A 12,705-nucleotide genomic window follows, 5' to 3' on the forward strand; every position below is an offset into this window, starting at 1 on the left:
AATGAAATGCAATAACCGTGCTCTATGCTGTCCTTTTCTCCTAAGCTATGATGGAACATATACCCATGCTGGTGCTCCACGCACATGAAGATAGTTCAAGTCAGGCTTCCTACCGGTACCATCTCGTGAACGGTATCTCTCTAGTAGCCGAGTGAACAACATTATTTAGGATCACATTTGCACACATGAATGCCTCAGCCCATAACTGAATTGACAAGCCAGACTCTCTTATCATTGTTCTAATCATGGCTTGTAATGTTTGGCTTCTTTTCTCTACAGAAGCATTGTGCTGTGGCCTATAAGGCGAAGACAGTCTATGCTCTATCCCATAATTCTTTAACAAGTCAGCAAACCTCTTGTTAGTAAACTCTGTACCACTATCAGTGACCACACTAACAACTTTCTTATTCATCTTTCTCTCAACAAACCCTAGCCAGTTACAAAACAGTCTATAAGTATCTGCCTTTGTCTTCATCGCATAAACAAAGCCGAACCTTGAGAAATGATCCACAATGCTCAGAATATATTGTGAGCCACCATAGCTAGGTTTCCTCATTGGACCTATCACATCCATAAACACTAGCTCTAATATATCCTTAGTTTTAAAACCTTTATAACGGTTTGCAGGAGTAACTCTGCTTTTCTCCTCATGGCAAATGTTGCAATCAACAAATCTGGAACATGGTTTAAGGTTTATGCCATTAACAAGCCCAATAGTTTTTTTTTCACCAATTGAAAATTCAAATGCCCCATTCTCCTACGCATTAGATGTATACAATTATCATGAGGTTTTACATTACTAAACATGGCATTTATTTTACCTTGTTTATTTCATTAATAACATATAAACCATCTTTAAGCTCTGCAACAATTTTACACCCCTCTTTTTCAATAATGCAGTAGTCATTCTTAATATTTATTTATTAGATTTATTTATTAGATTTGTATGCCGCCCCTCTCCGTATAACCCATCTTAGCTAGTACATTGACAGACAGCAGGTTATACTTTGCCTGAGGAATATATAATGAGAACATTGTCTCTTTAAGAAACAAACAGTTTGCTTCTCCCTCCCCAGCTTCTTTAATGTTCCAGCCATTAGCTAAACAGATACTTTCATTACTGGCACTTAGTTTTCCAAAACATCTCTTATCATTAATTAAACAATGTGTCAACCCACTGTCAACATCCCACAAACCACATTTCAATTCCTGGTTTGTTTTACATTCCTGGTAGCAACAAAAGAATCACCAGGTGCTTTCTCTTTCTTTCGGCAAAATTTTGGTAAATTTCCTGGTCTTTGACAGTTACAGCATTTCTTTACAGAAATATTTCTAGACACTGTTGTGGTTGGCTCTGGCCCAGCTCCTGCCCCAAGGAATGTGGAGGTGGATGCAGGGGAAACATCAACATGTCATAGGCCTGTTTTATTGCCGACAGAGTCAGGTAGTGCAGTTTCCTCGGATGAAGAAGCAGGTGGGAGTGACTTGGAAGAGGGGGGCTTGGCACACAGCCCAGGAAGCCAATCTCCATTATCTTCAGTCAATTTGGATGCGGATGTCTTGGACCCACACAGGCGCAGAGTTATGTGTAGAAGAGACCAATTGAGGACATATTACAGGAGATAAGAGAGGCCACCTGTGTTTGGGTGGGGCTCTAGTAATTAGAGATGCTGATACAAATAGCAGCGTGTTGGTTTGGCCGTTGTGGAAGATTATCTGATCGCAATTCTTCAGGACTGTGCTTTGCTGTTTTCTGGACTTTGTTTGTTGATTTTTCCCACCTTTGAAACCAAAGCAGAGCAAAGTGTGTGTGTCTCACTTCGTTGGAAGAAGGAGGGCTGTGATGTTTCTTCACATCTGTTAGCTAAGTACTTAAGGACTGATTAAGGGAATTGTACAGCCTACAAGGTTGTTTTGGTATTAGTGCTCTTTGCAAAGGGTGCTTTGTTTCTTTTGAATTTTGTGATAAAGAACATGGTTTTGAATTTTCAAATGTGCGTGTGTCTGAAATTTGTACCCTTGAATTTTCGGGAGGCTCATACCAGAGAGCCCGGCAGAACAGACACAAAGTCCCTTCTCGGCTTGTCTTGCTGAGGTTTTTCTTGCGGCTTATCTCTGAACAGTAAATGGTCACTCCACATTCTTGCTTCCTCCAGCAAACGGCCAGTAACGGCCAGTAACCTCAGTCAAGTTCATCTCCGGTCAACACTCCTAACGATAATACATAGTCGTTGTAACTGTCATCAAGCGAAGATAAGACAATATACACGATGAATTTCTGAGAAAATAAGTTCTTTTTCATGCAGCTCTGCCAAAATCTCTTATCAAAGCCAAATGAGCAAGCATGTCTCCATTCCGGGCTAAGCAGGTACAAAAGTGTTTCCTTGTTAACTGTATATGTGCTCCAACACTATCCCGCACATATATCCTACGTAAAATGTCCCAACACTTGGCAGCTGAACTTTCATCACAAATGTGAGTTAGTTGCTTGTCATCAAGTGTAAGACCTATAATGCTGTGAGCCTTATCATTGTCCTGGTCAAACTCTCTTTTCTTCTTGGCATCCTCTTCCCTATCAGGATCCAAGGCTACAATGTCCCACAGTCCCTCACATTTCAACAACATGGCGCATTTTGTAGACCATATGTTGTAGTTGCTTCCATCCAACTGAGCAATGGAGAAAGCATTACTGGACTGGAATGTTGCCATCTTAATAATACTGTCCCACCAATACTAACTGGAATACAATACTGGACAATTTAAACCACACATTAAAAAAACTATACACCTGTGCTGCCCTGGGTCCATAACCAATGTTAGTACGTCTCAGTGCGAAACCTTTGACATACAATCAGCAGAGTTGTTGCTATGGTGTAAATAATGTGAGTTAGCCAGATAAAGACTCAGACTTAATATTAACAATATTATTATTTACAAATCTACAGCAATATAATACTAATAGATTACAAACTGCACACAGCAAGAGTAATACAGCTCACAAGCAAAGATATCTCAAAGTAACTCCCCCCACAGGGAACCGTGCTGGCACCCTCTTATGGCCAACCAGTCAAAGTTCTTAAAGATACAGTCTTTACTTTCATAGACCAACATTGTCAGTTTACTATATGGCAACCCCAAAGTAGGTTATGTTCTTTGTTAGTTAGTCCCTGTACTAACAAGGATAATGATATTAACTTAAGGTTAAAAGGAAATCAATGTTGAATTTAATTAGAAGAAAATTAGATATCTAGATGACAAAATTAGAGGTCAAGGTTAGGAGGATCGATGAATACTGGAAGTAATTAATTCGGATTCAATAATTTTTGAGGGGCAATTATATTTGTTTTACTAATACAATATTGTTTTTATTGTAACATGGAGGTATTTTGAAATGTATTGAAAAAGTTTGTATGGAGGTGGAAAAAAATTACCCTCAAAAAACTATGAGAGACAACGTGAGAAAACACACAAGTTGCAAATAAATTAGTTAAAAATCAGACAAAGTGATTTTTTGGATGTGTTTTCTCACGTTGTCTCTCATAGTGAGGTCTACCTATGATGTCAATTACTGGCCTTTCTCATCTTTTTAAGCGGAGGAATTTGCACAATTGGTGTCTGACTAAATACCTTTTTTCCCTCACGTACACGGTCTTCTGATTTCCTTTGATTAAAGTGACTACTTTGTTCATATGGAAGGAACACAGTGGATATAAAAAGTCTATACATCCTTTTTAAAATGCCAGATTTTTGAGATGTAAAAATGTAAAAAAAATCCAATCAACATATATCATTTCAGTTTTTTCCCACTTTTAATATAACCTACAGTATATAAGCTGTACAATTGAATTGAAAAACAAACTGAAAAATAACAATAAAAATACACAGTAACATGCTTGCACAAGTGTGCCCATTATGGACCTTATACCCATACTTTGTTGAAGCTGGTTTTGGTTTTATGACAGTGTTCAGTCTTTTGGGATAGAAGCCTTATCTGCATGGTATATCTTGCCTTGCAAATCTTTGCCTATTTTTCCTTGCAAAAGTGCTCCACAAACCCTAACTCGCTATCATAAAATCTAACCATGCTTTAACAAAGTCAAATATGTCAGATTGTGAGGGTATCTCCTTTCAGGTCAACTCCATTCCGAAGCATTTATATTCTCATAGTGAAGCCATTTTTTGGTTAATTTGGATAGGCATTGGGTCGTTATTGTGTTGAACAGTGAAGTTTTTTTCTGATATTTGAAACTGTTCATAACTACCTCCAGCTTGACTAAAGCCCCAGTTTCAAATGAAGAAAAGCAACCCAAAACATAATGCTGCCACCACCGTATGTCACTGTGGTACACCGTATTGTTTTTGCATCAAACATGGTTTTTTAGAATTATGGCCAAAAATTCAACATTTCTTCTTCCACTTTGTTCTGACACATATATCCACCTGTGCCTCCCTACCTGGATCTTCTATACCAGGGATTTGAAACTTATGGCATGGCAGCGTCACCTAAAGGACTCTTAGACTGTGAGGAACAAGGTTCTTTGGTTTGATGAAACCATGATTGAACTTTTTGCCTCAATTCTAAATGTTATGTCTGGAGAAAACTAAGCATCTCTCATCATCTGCTCAGTATTATCCCAACACTTACGCATGGTGTTGGTAGAATCATGCTTTGTGGGTGTTTTTCAGCAGGAGAGACTGGGATATTGATCATTGTTGAGGGAAAGCTGAATGGAGCAAAGTACAGGGATATTCTCAATAAAAACCTGTTTCACAGATCTCAGGACCTCAGACTGGTCCAAAGGTTTATTTCCCAACATGACAGTGATCCTAAGCACATAGCGAAGACTATATAGGAGTGGCTTAGAGACAATTCCAAATGTCATAGAGTGGCCCAGGCAGAGCCCTGACTTGAGCCCTATTGAATATCTCTGGAAGGATCTGACAATGGCTGTTCATCAATGATCCCCATTTAACCTGATTTGCAAGAAAGAATGGCAGAAAATCTCCCAATCCAGGTGTGCAAAGTTTTCACATCATATCCAAAAATCTAAAGGCCAAAATTGCTGCTGAAGGTGCTTCAACAAAGTACTGAGTGAAGGGTCTAAATACTTATGCCAATTTGATATTTTATTTTATTTTTCCTTTTTAATAATTTTACAGACATTTCTAAAATTCTTTTTTGACTTTATCATTATAGGATACTGAGTGTATAGTAATGAAAAGTGAATTCCAACAATTGTAGAATTATGCTGCAGCACAACAAAATTGACAAAAGTGAAGGGGGTCTGAATATTTCTGAATACACTGTATGCAAACATCCAGTAACCTGTTCAAACACTCTCACACACCCATTCCCTCCTTCCCAGGTCTCCCTGCGTGCACATGCACACCAGCACTTACCCATGCCCTCATTCCCAGAGCTTGCACATATTCCATGCCGTCATTCTGTGCCTTCCTAGACTCTCATGTGCCCTCCTACACAAGCCTCCCTATGTTTGCACACACTCCATACCTTTCTTCCGAGGTTCCCTATATTCCCCCCTTTTCTGTGCTCGCATACATGCACCCTGCGGTTGCTCAGTAATGCAGTCACATTATGTCCCACTTTACAATTGTACTGCTTAGCAACAGCAATTACAGTCTCTTTTTAAAAGGTTTTTTATTTTTCTCCACAATTTCCATAAATGCATCAATACATATACAGTGGTCCCTTGACTTTCGCGGGGGATACGTTTCAAGACCGCTCACGAAAGTTAGATTTCCGCAAAGTAGAGACGTTCCCTTCCTTCCTTCCTTCCTTCCTTCCTTCCTTCCTTCCTTCCTTCCTTCCTTCCTTCCTTCCTTCCTTCCTTCCTTCCTTACTCCCCCTCCCTCCTCCATTCCTGGTTTTACTAACCCCTAGAACCCATAGGGGCAACGGGGTGGCAAGCTGGGGGCTTTGCTGTACTTGCTGCAGGCATTTCCCATGGCGGCGGTGGCAGCACCGGTGCTCAGGGTCAGGGCAGGGGAAGGGGAAGCTGAAGGCAAGAGGGATCCAGGCCAGGACTCAAAGCCGGGATTCCAGGCCAGTCAGTTGGGAGATCGGATACTATCACTAAGTGAGATGGCTTAGGTGGGTGGGGAAAGAAGAGGCAGCAATGGCGGGTGGCAGTAAGGCTTGGCTTCAAGTGGAACGTACCAACACTCCAAGAATTAAAGGGGAGGGATCGGGAGGCTGGGATGGAAGCGGAGCTTTTATTTAAAGAAGCAGGACGGCTGGGGTGGGGGTGGAGGAGAGTTAAAACGCACAGTATTGTACACCGGGTGGCTGCGGGAAAACATTCAAATGTTCAAAAAACCCCACGAAGTAATTTTTTATTAATATTTTTTGAAAACCTGTGGTATAGCCTTTCCGCGAAAGTCGGACCCGTGAAAGTCAAGGGACCACTGTACCTTAAAAATATATCAATGATATAGACATTTTCAAATCAATCGGAATAACCTATTTTTACACCTAATCTTGCTGTTACTAATCAGTCTCCCTCTCTCCATCTCTTTCTTCCCTACCTACCTTCTTACTCCTTCTCTCCCCCTTCCTATTTCCCCCTCCTTCCATTCTTTCCTTCCTTCTTCCTCTTTCCCTTCTAAACCATCTCTGAATGATTTTGATTTTAATACATATTATATTTAACAGACATCATACATTCTCATGCTTAAGCTGTCTACTTTTTAAATTCTTTGTTATTTAAAATTATATATATACAGTGGTACCTCTACCTAAGAAAGTCCTCTACTTAAGAACTTTTCTAGATAGGAACCGTGTGTTCAGGATTTTTTTGCCTCTTCTCAAGAACCATTGGGGTGGAGATGTACAACTGAGTGTCATCAGTAGTGTTGGGTGAACCGAACTTGCATAGTTTGGGTCTGTGCCGAACACTGCAGTGTTCAGCATACTGAATCCGAACCCAAACTTTTTTTAAAGTCCATGTTCAGGTTTGGCGTTCGTTCGAACACTGGGGTGGGCGGGAGGGGGAGGCAGGGAGGGCTCTGACTCAGCGAAGCTGGCTGAGGAATTCTGGGAATTGAAGTCCACAAGTCTTAAAAGTTGCCAAGGTTGGACTAAATAAATAAGGAAGTTAAGGCTCCTTCTCCTCCTCTTCTCAGAAGATGACAGTCGGGCGTTGGCTGGGGGGAAGTGTCAGGCTCCATCAAGCGGGCGATGGCTGGGATCTGGGGCTTCCACCCTTCTTGAAAGTTTTCAGGGGCAGCAACAGGTAGAGGGGAATACCCCCCACTCCCCCAGCCTTAGTGCCGCCGCTCGGCTGTCATCTTCTGAGAAGAGGAGAAGGAGCCGGGCGCCGATGGCAGCGGTGGAAGGCGAAAGCCGGGGAGCTGTTGGCCGTCGGGAGGCTGGGAAGGTGGCGGGAGACAGCAGCAGGAGGAGGACGGAGGTTGCGAAGAGGTACGGTCGGCCTGGCCGAGGGGGAGGAGAAAGGCGGGGAGAAAGTCCTGACATCGTGTCGTCCTTTCTTGGCAGCTGGCAGCAGAGCAAGTGAGCCAGTGGGGCCTTAAAGCAGCGAAGCCCCCTGCTGCCGCGTTTGCCTGGTCCTCCGCAGCAGTGGGTGGGAGTGGAATACCCGCTCCCTCACTTGCTCTCCTGCCGGCTGCAAAGACAGGAAGGCACGGTGTCAGGACTTTCTCCCCGCCTTTCTCCTCCTCCTCAGCTGGGTCGACAGCGCCTATTCCCAACCTCTCTCCCTCCTCCTCCACCTTCTCCTCCTACTGTCTCCCGCCTCCTGACTGGCCGACAGCTCCCCGGCATTTACCTTCCTCCGCCGCCACCAGCGCCCAGCTCCTTCTCCTCTTCTCAGAAGATGATAGCCAGGCAGCGGCGCAGAGGCTTGGGGGGAGGTCTCAGGCTCCATCAAATGGGTGATGGCCAAGCACCTCCAGCTCAATCCAGCTCGCAGAAGAAGGTGAAGATCGAGCTGGGGGTGCCCCATTCATTCCCCGTGATCAGTTCGCTTTTGTCTTCTTTTACCGTAGCCGCCACCACTGAGGTTATCTGGGGCTGGCGGTGGTGGCTTTGAGGGCTAATCCCAAATCTAGGAGCTCCCTGCAGATTTCAGACACTTACACATTTGTCCAGCTCGATCTGGACAAAAGCTCGATCTGAGTCAGGGCCCTCTCCATCTTCCCCTCCCGCCCACTGCCTGCTGATCCTGAATAGCTGGCTGGCAGAAACTACCTCCTAAGCCCTCTTGCCCAGCAGGAGGTGAAGTGATGGTGGGGAGGTGTCAGGCTCTACCAAGCGGTGATGGCCGGGAGCCTCCGAAATGAGAGAGAACTAGGGGCAGGGATTTTCGGCAGCTCCTGGCCCTCGCCCATTTGATCAAGCCTGACACCCCCCTCTCCAGCGCTTCGCCTCCCGCCGGGCCAGAGATGTTGGGGTTCGGGTTCGGCAAACTTACCCGAACTCCGCCGTCAAGTTCATCCAAACCCGCCAAACCCGAACTCCAACGGGTTAACCCAACACTAGTCAACAGCATACTGATGATGATGATACCTCACCCCATGTCCTTGTATGATCTCATCCAATGGTTTCATGTAGATATTAAATAGCAGGGGGGAGAGGACTGAGGAACTCCACAAGGGAGAAACCTAGAGGTCAACCTCTGACCACCCCACTAACACTGACTGCGACCGACTGGAGAGATAGGAGGAGAACCACCGTAAAACGGTGCCTCCCACTTCCAACCCCTCCAGCCGGCACAGAAGGATACCATGGTCGATGGTATCGAAAGCCGCTGAGAGGTCAAGAAGCACCAGGATAGAGGATTCCGGGCCCACCAGAGATCATCCATCAATGCAACCAAAGCAGTTTCCGTGCTGTAGTTGGGCCTGAATCCAGACTGCTGAGGGCCTAGATAATCGGCTTCTTCCAAGGACCGCTGGAGCTGGAGTGACACCACCTTCTCAACAACATTCCCCATAAAGGGAAGGTTGGAGACTGGATGGCTTCTTGGGGAGGGGGCACACAAGTGCTACCTTGTAGGGAGCTGGAAAGGACCTCCCCTCAAAGCATTGACAATCTCCTGGACTCAGCTCCGTTTCACCTCCCTGCTGGTCGAAACCAGCCAGGAGGGACACGGGTCCAATAAACAAGTGGTGGAACTCATAGCTCCAATGGCCTTGTCTACTTCATCAGGTGTCACCAGGTCACACTCCTCCCAGACAGATGGACAAAGACAGGCCCCTGTCACCTCAACTGACTCGTTGTCAGTCGACACTGCCTTCCAATTGGAGTCAAGGTCTGTCCGAATCTGAGCATTTTTATCAACGAAAAATGTGTTGAAATTCTCGGCACTACCCTACAAGGGCTCCCCGACCCCCCAATTTAGAAGGGAGCGGGTCACCCTAAACAAGGCGGCTGGGTGACATTCCGCTGATGCAATCAAGGCGACATGATACGCACATCTTGCCGTCTTGAGCACCACTTTGCAAGTTTTAATGTGAGCTCTTAAAAGTGTTCGATCAGATTCAGTTCACTCTTCCTCCAGCCGAATTTTGTACAAGTGGATTTGGTAAAAACCCAAGCACCCTCTGAAAACCCTCTAGGTCCGTCAGGCATCTGGGGTGGGAACCACCTAATCGGTTCTGCCTCCATGTGGGGAAGGATTGGAGCCATGAAGTCAAACCGTAGCAGAAAATGGTCTAACTATGACAAGGGCAAAATGTCTAAACCCCTTAATCTCAGACTATCACTCAGATTCTCTGAGAGAAATATCATATTGGGAGTGTGTCCCCCTTCGTGAGTTGGACCCTCAACTATTTGGTCAGGTCCATGGTCGCCATGGTGGCCATGAACTCCTGTGCTAACCTGGAGGATTCACCGAGCAACAGCAGATTAAAATCCCCCAAGATGACAAGTCTGGGGAACTCCACCGCCAACCTGGCTACCTCCTTGAGTAGCGCAGGCAGAGCTGTTGTCATGCAGCTGGAAGGCAGGTACATGAGCAACAAGCCTACCTGAACCCCTAGGTCTAACTTCACAAAGAGGGACTCACAACCTGCAATCTCAGGAGCAGCGAGTCTGTGGGCTAAAAGTCTCCTTGGCTATAATAATCATTCCTCCCACCAATCCCTTGGGTCGTGGCTGGTGCCATACCTGAAACCCAGCTGGGCATATTTTAGAGAGAGAAACTCATCCCTCTGGGCCCAGCCAGGTCTCAGTCACACATACCAGGTCGGCCACCTCATCCAGGATCAAATCCCGAATGAGGAGAGCTTTATTTACAATCAATCTGGCGTTGAGTAGAAACAGCCTGAGCCCAGGGTCTGAATTTCGCTCGTCACCAGTACCCTGAGTGGAGCACATGGGGCCAGAACAAGGGATCACTTTCAAGCAGCGAACTCTCGTTCCCCGAGAGTGGCCTACCCCATGTCTCTCACATATCTGCCTCTCCCCAGCATGATCGGAATATTCTGGCCCTCTACCACCCCAGATATAGACTTCCCCATCCCTACCACCTCTACACTGCCAGGTAGGCTGACCCTCCCATTCATAACATTACTTCCATTCATATCATACAACCTCTCCATCCAATCCCAGTCATCCATCTTTAAAATAACCCAATAAATTAATTAAAAATCCAACAATAAAAACATTGATAAAAATAGAGATAAATATATCTTCCACATTCAGACATACTCCATTCATCCATTCATTCATAATACATCTTCACTATTAATCCCCTCGCACCTAAAATATAATACTGCTGCTGCAAATATAATACGGCTGCTGCAAATATAATATGGCTGCTGCATAGTAATATAGCTCCCAATTTGGGAGGCGAAATCCACCTCTAGTTCTCATGTCTTGAAGCATTTTTATATTAATCCTCGCTTTTTTTTCTGTGCTGGACGAATTTCAGAATTATTTTGTTTATCTCATTAAAGAAGGTTTTCTCCAACCTTATTGGTATTGTTGAAAACAGGAACAGAAGGCATGGTAATATATTAATTAATTAATTAATTAATTAATGCAATTCTGCCCATAAGTGATAGCTGAATGTTTTTTCCATTTTTCAAAGTCTATTTCAATTTGCTTCCTTAATTTCAAATAATTATCTTCTTTGATAGTTATGCATCTTGCTGACAACTGGATTCCTAAATACCTTACTGTTTTTGTTATGTGTATGTTTATTCTTTGAACTATTTCCCTCTTTTGTTTTTTTGTCATGTTGTTTACTAATAGTTTTATTTTGTCCTTTTTTATTTTTAATCCTGCCACTTCTTCATATTTTGATTTAATCTATTAGTTTTGGTCCAGACTCTAATGGTTCTTTTAATATAAACATCAAGTCATTTGCAAATGCTTGTCATTTATATCCTTTTTTTAAAAAAAATTCATTCCTGTAATGTCTTTATTTTGTTGTATATTTCTAGTTTAAACCTCCAAAGTCAATACAAACAACAATGGTGACAATAGGCATGCTTACATTCTCAATTGCTTCATTATTCAAGGACTACCTCTATGAATTCAAACAAAAGAAAATGAGCACTTAGAAATAAAGTTTTCTTGAATATTATTTATATATGTTGAAGAAAATAGTGAAATTTTCGTAGAAGATAATTTGTTTCTTAATTGTAGTTATTTTTAAAAATATGATTGTGTATAGCAGTTATTGCTTTATTATTTGGTATATATAATATTTTTTTCAATTGGTATGGTAGATTAATACATTTTACTATATACGTTTTCTGTGCTATACTTTTTAGGACAAAAAGTCTTATTCACTCTGATCTGAAGACTGATCTGGCCCAAATAAATAGTTTATCCAATCAGTAACAATTTTGCTTCTTAATGAACAGTAATACTGATGTCAAATAAAACAAAATATATACATAATAAACTAAATAAATTAGCTTGGTAAACTAGAAAATAGCAGGTTTAAAATTATATTCTTTGAAATATTTCTACCAATGTAATGATAATCTTAATGCTTTTTTGTAGCTTTAGGTTCATTTTCTACTGTGTTTGGTGAAGAATGGAAGGAGAAAACGGATAGAGATTTTGTTAAGGTAAATTCTAAAATTTTGATACAAAACAATTTTCTGGAATTTTTGTGCAAATCAGACTATTCAAAGTTACAGTTTTCTTACAGAATCTGACCAATGGAGGAGAAAGGGATATATAAACTTAAGATATTGAAGTATCATGAATAAAAATGCTAAGAAGATGCAAAAGAGAAATAGTGATAATAAGTAGTTCTCAACTCACAACCCTATTGGTTTTTATTTTCTCCAATGTAGTCATTGACTGTCATGAGTTGTTAAGTGGAGCACAGAATGCCTTGTATAGGGAAGGCCCCGGGAGCCCTAATGCAGACCCAGCTCACCTGCTCCAGGCGTCCCAAGGCCTTCTCCACAGCCGAAGGCACCCATGCTCCATTTCCTGCCTTTCAGAGTATTTTTTGGCTTTGGGCTATTCTTTCACCATACTACTTGGCCCAAGCCGCTCTCCCTACTCCCCTCCCATCACTATTCACTCACTTTTGGAACATGTGCGGAGCTCTGGTGCTCATGTTGGGAAGAAGGGATAGGCCATTCTGCCTTCAGCATTCTTGGGCTCCATCCTGGAAGTAGGTGCCATTTTCAGAAAATGTTGCCTGCTTCTGGAATGGAGCCATCTGATCTAGGGATGCAGTAGCCTGCCCTTGTCTC

The 12,705-nt window shown here is 43.1% G+C and overlaps 1 protein-coding gene across 6 annotated transcripts in view; it reads left to right on the forward strand.

Moving 5' to 3' along the window:
- The window catches only part of ARID2 (AT-rich interaction domain 2), a 453,518-nt gene that overhangs the window by 183,452 nt on the left and 257,361 nt on the right, over positions 1 to 12,705 (forward strand). For 5 of the 6 annotated variants that reach the window (XM_070755580.1, XM_070755575.1, XM_070755576.1 and 2 more), the window contains one exon: positions 11,996 to 12,063. The exons of the other annotated variant lie outside the window; for it this stretch is intronic. In XM_070755580.1, the coding sequence (XP_070611681.1) occupies positions 11,996 to 12,063 (68 nt within the window). The remainder of the gene's footprint in view (positions 1 to 11,995; positions 12,064 to 12,705) is intronic. 6 annotated transcript variants of the gene reach the window in all.

Source organism: Erythrolamprus reginae, chromosome 6 (assembly GCF_031021105.1).
Source record: "Erythrolamprus reginae isolate rEryReg1 chromosome 6, rEryReg1.hap1, whole genome shotgun sequence".
In the NCBI taxonomy this organism is placed as follows: Eukaryota; Metazoa; Chordata; class Lepidosauria; order Squamata; family Dipsadidae; genus Erythrolamprus; species Erythrolamprus reginae.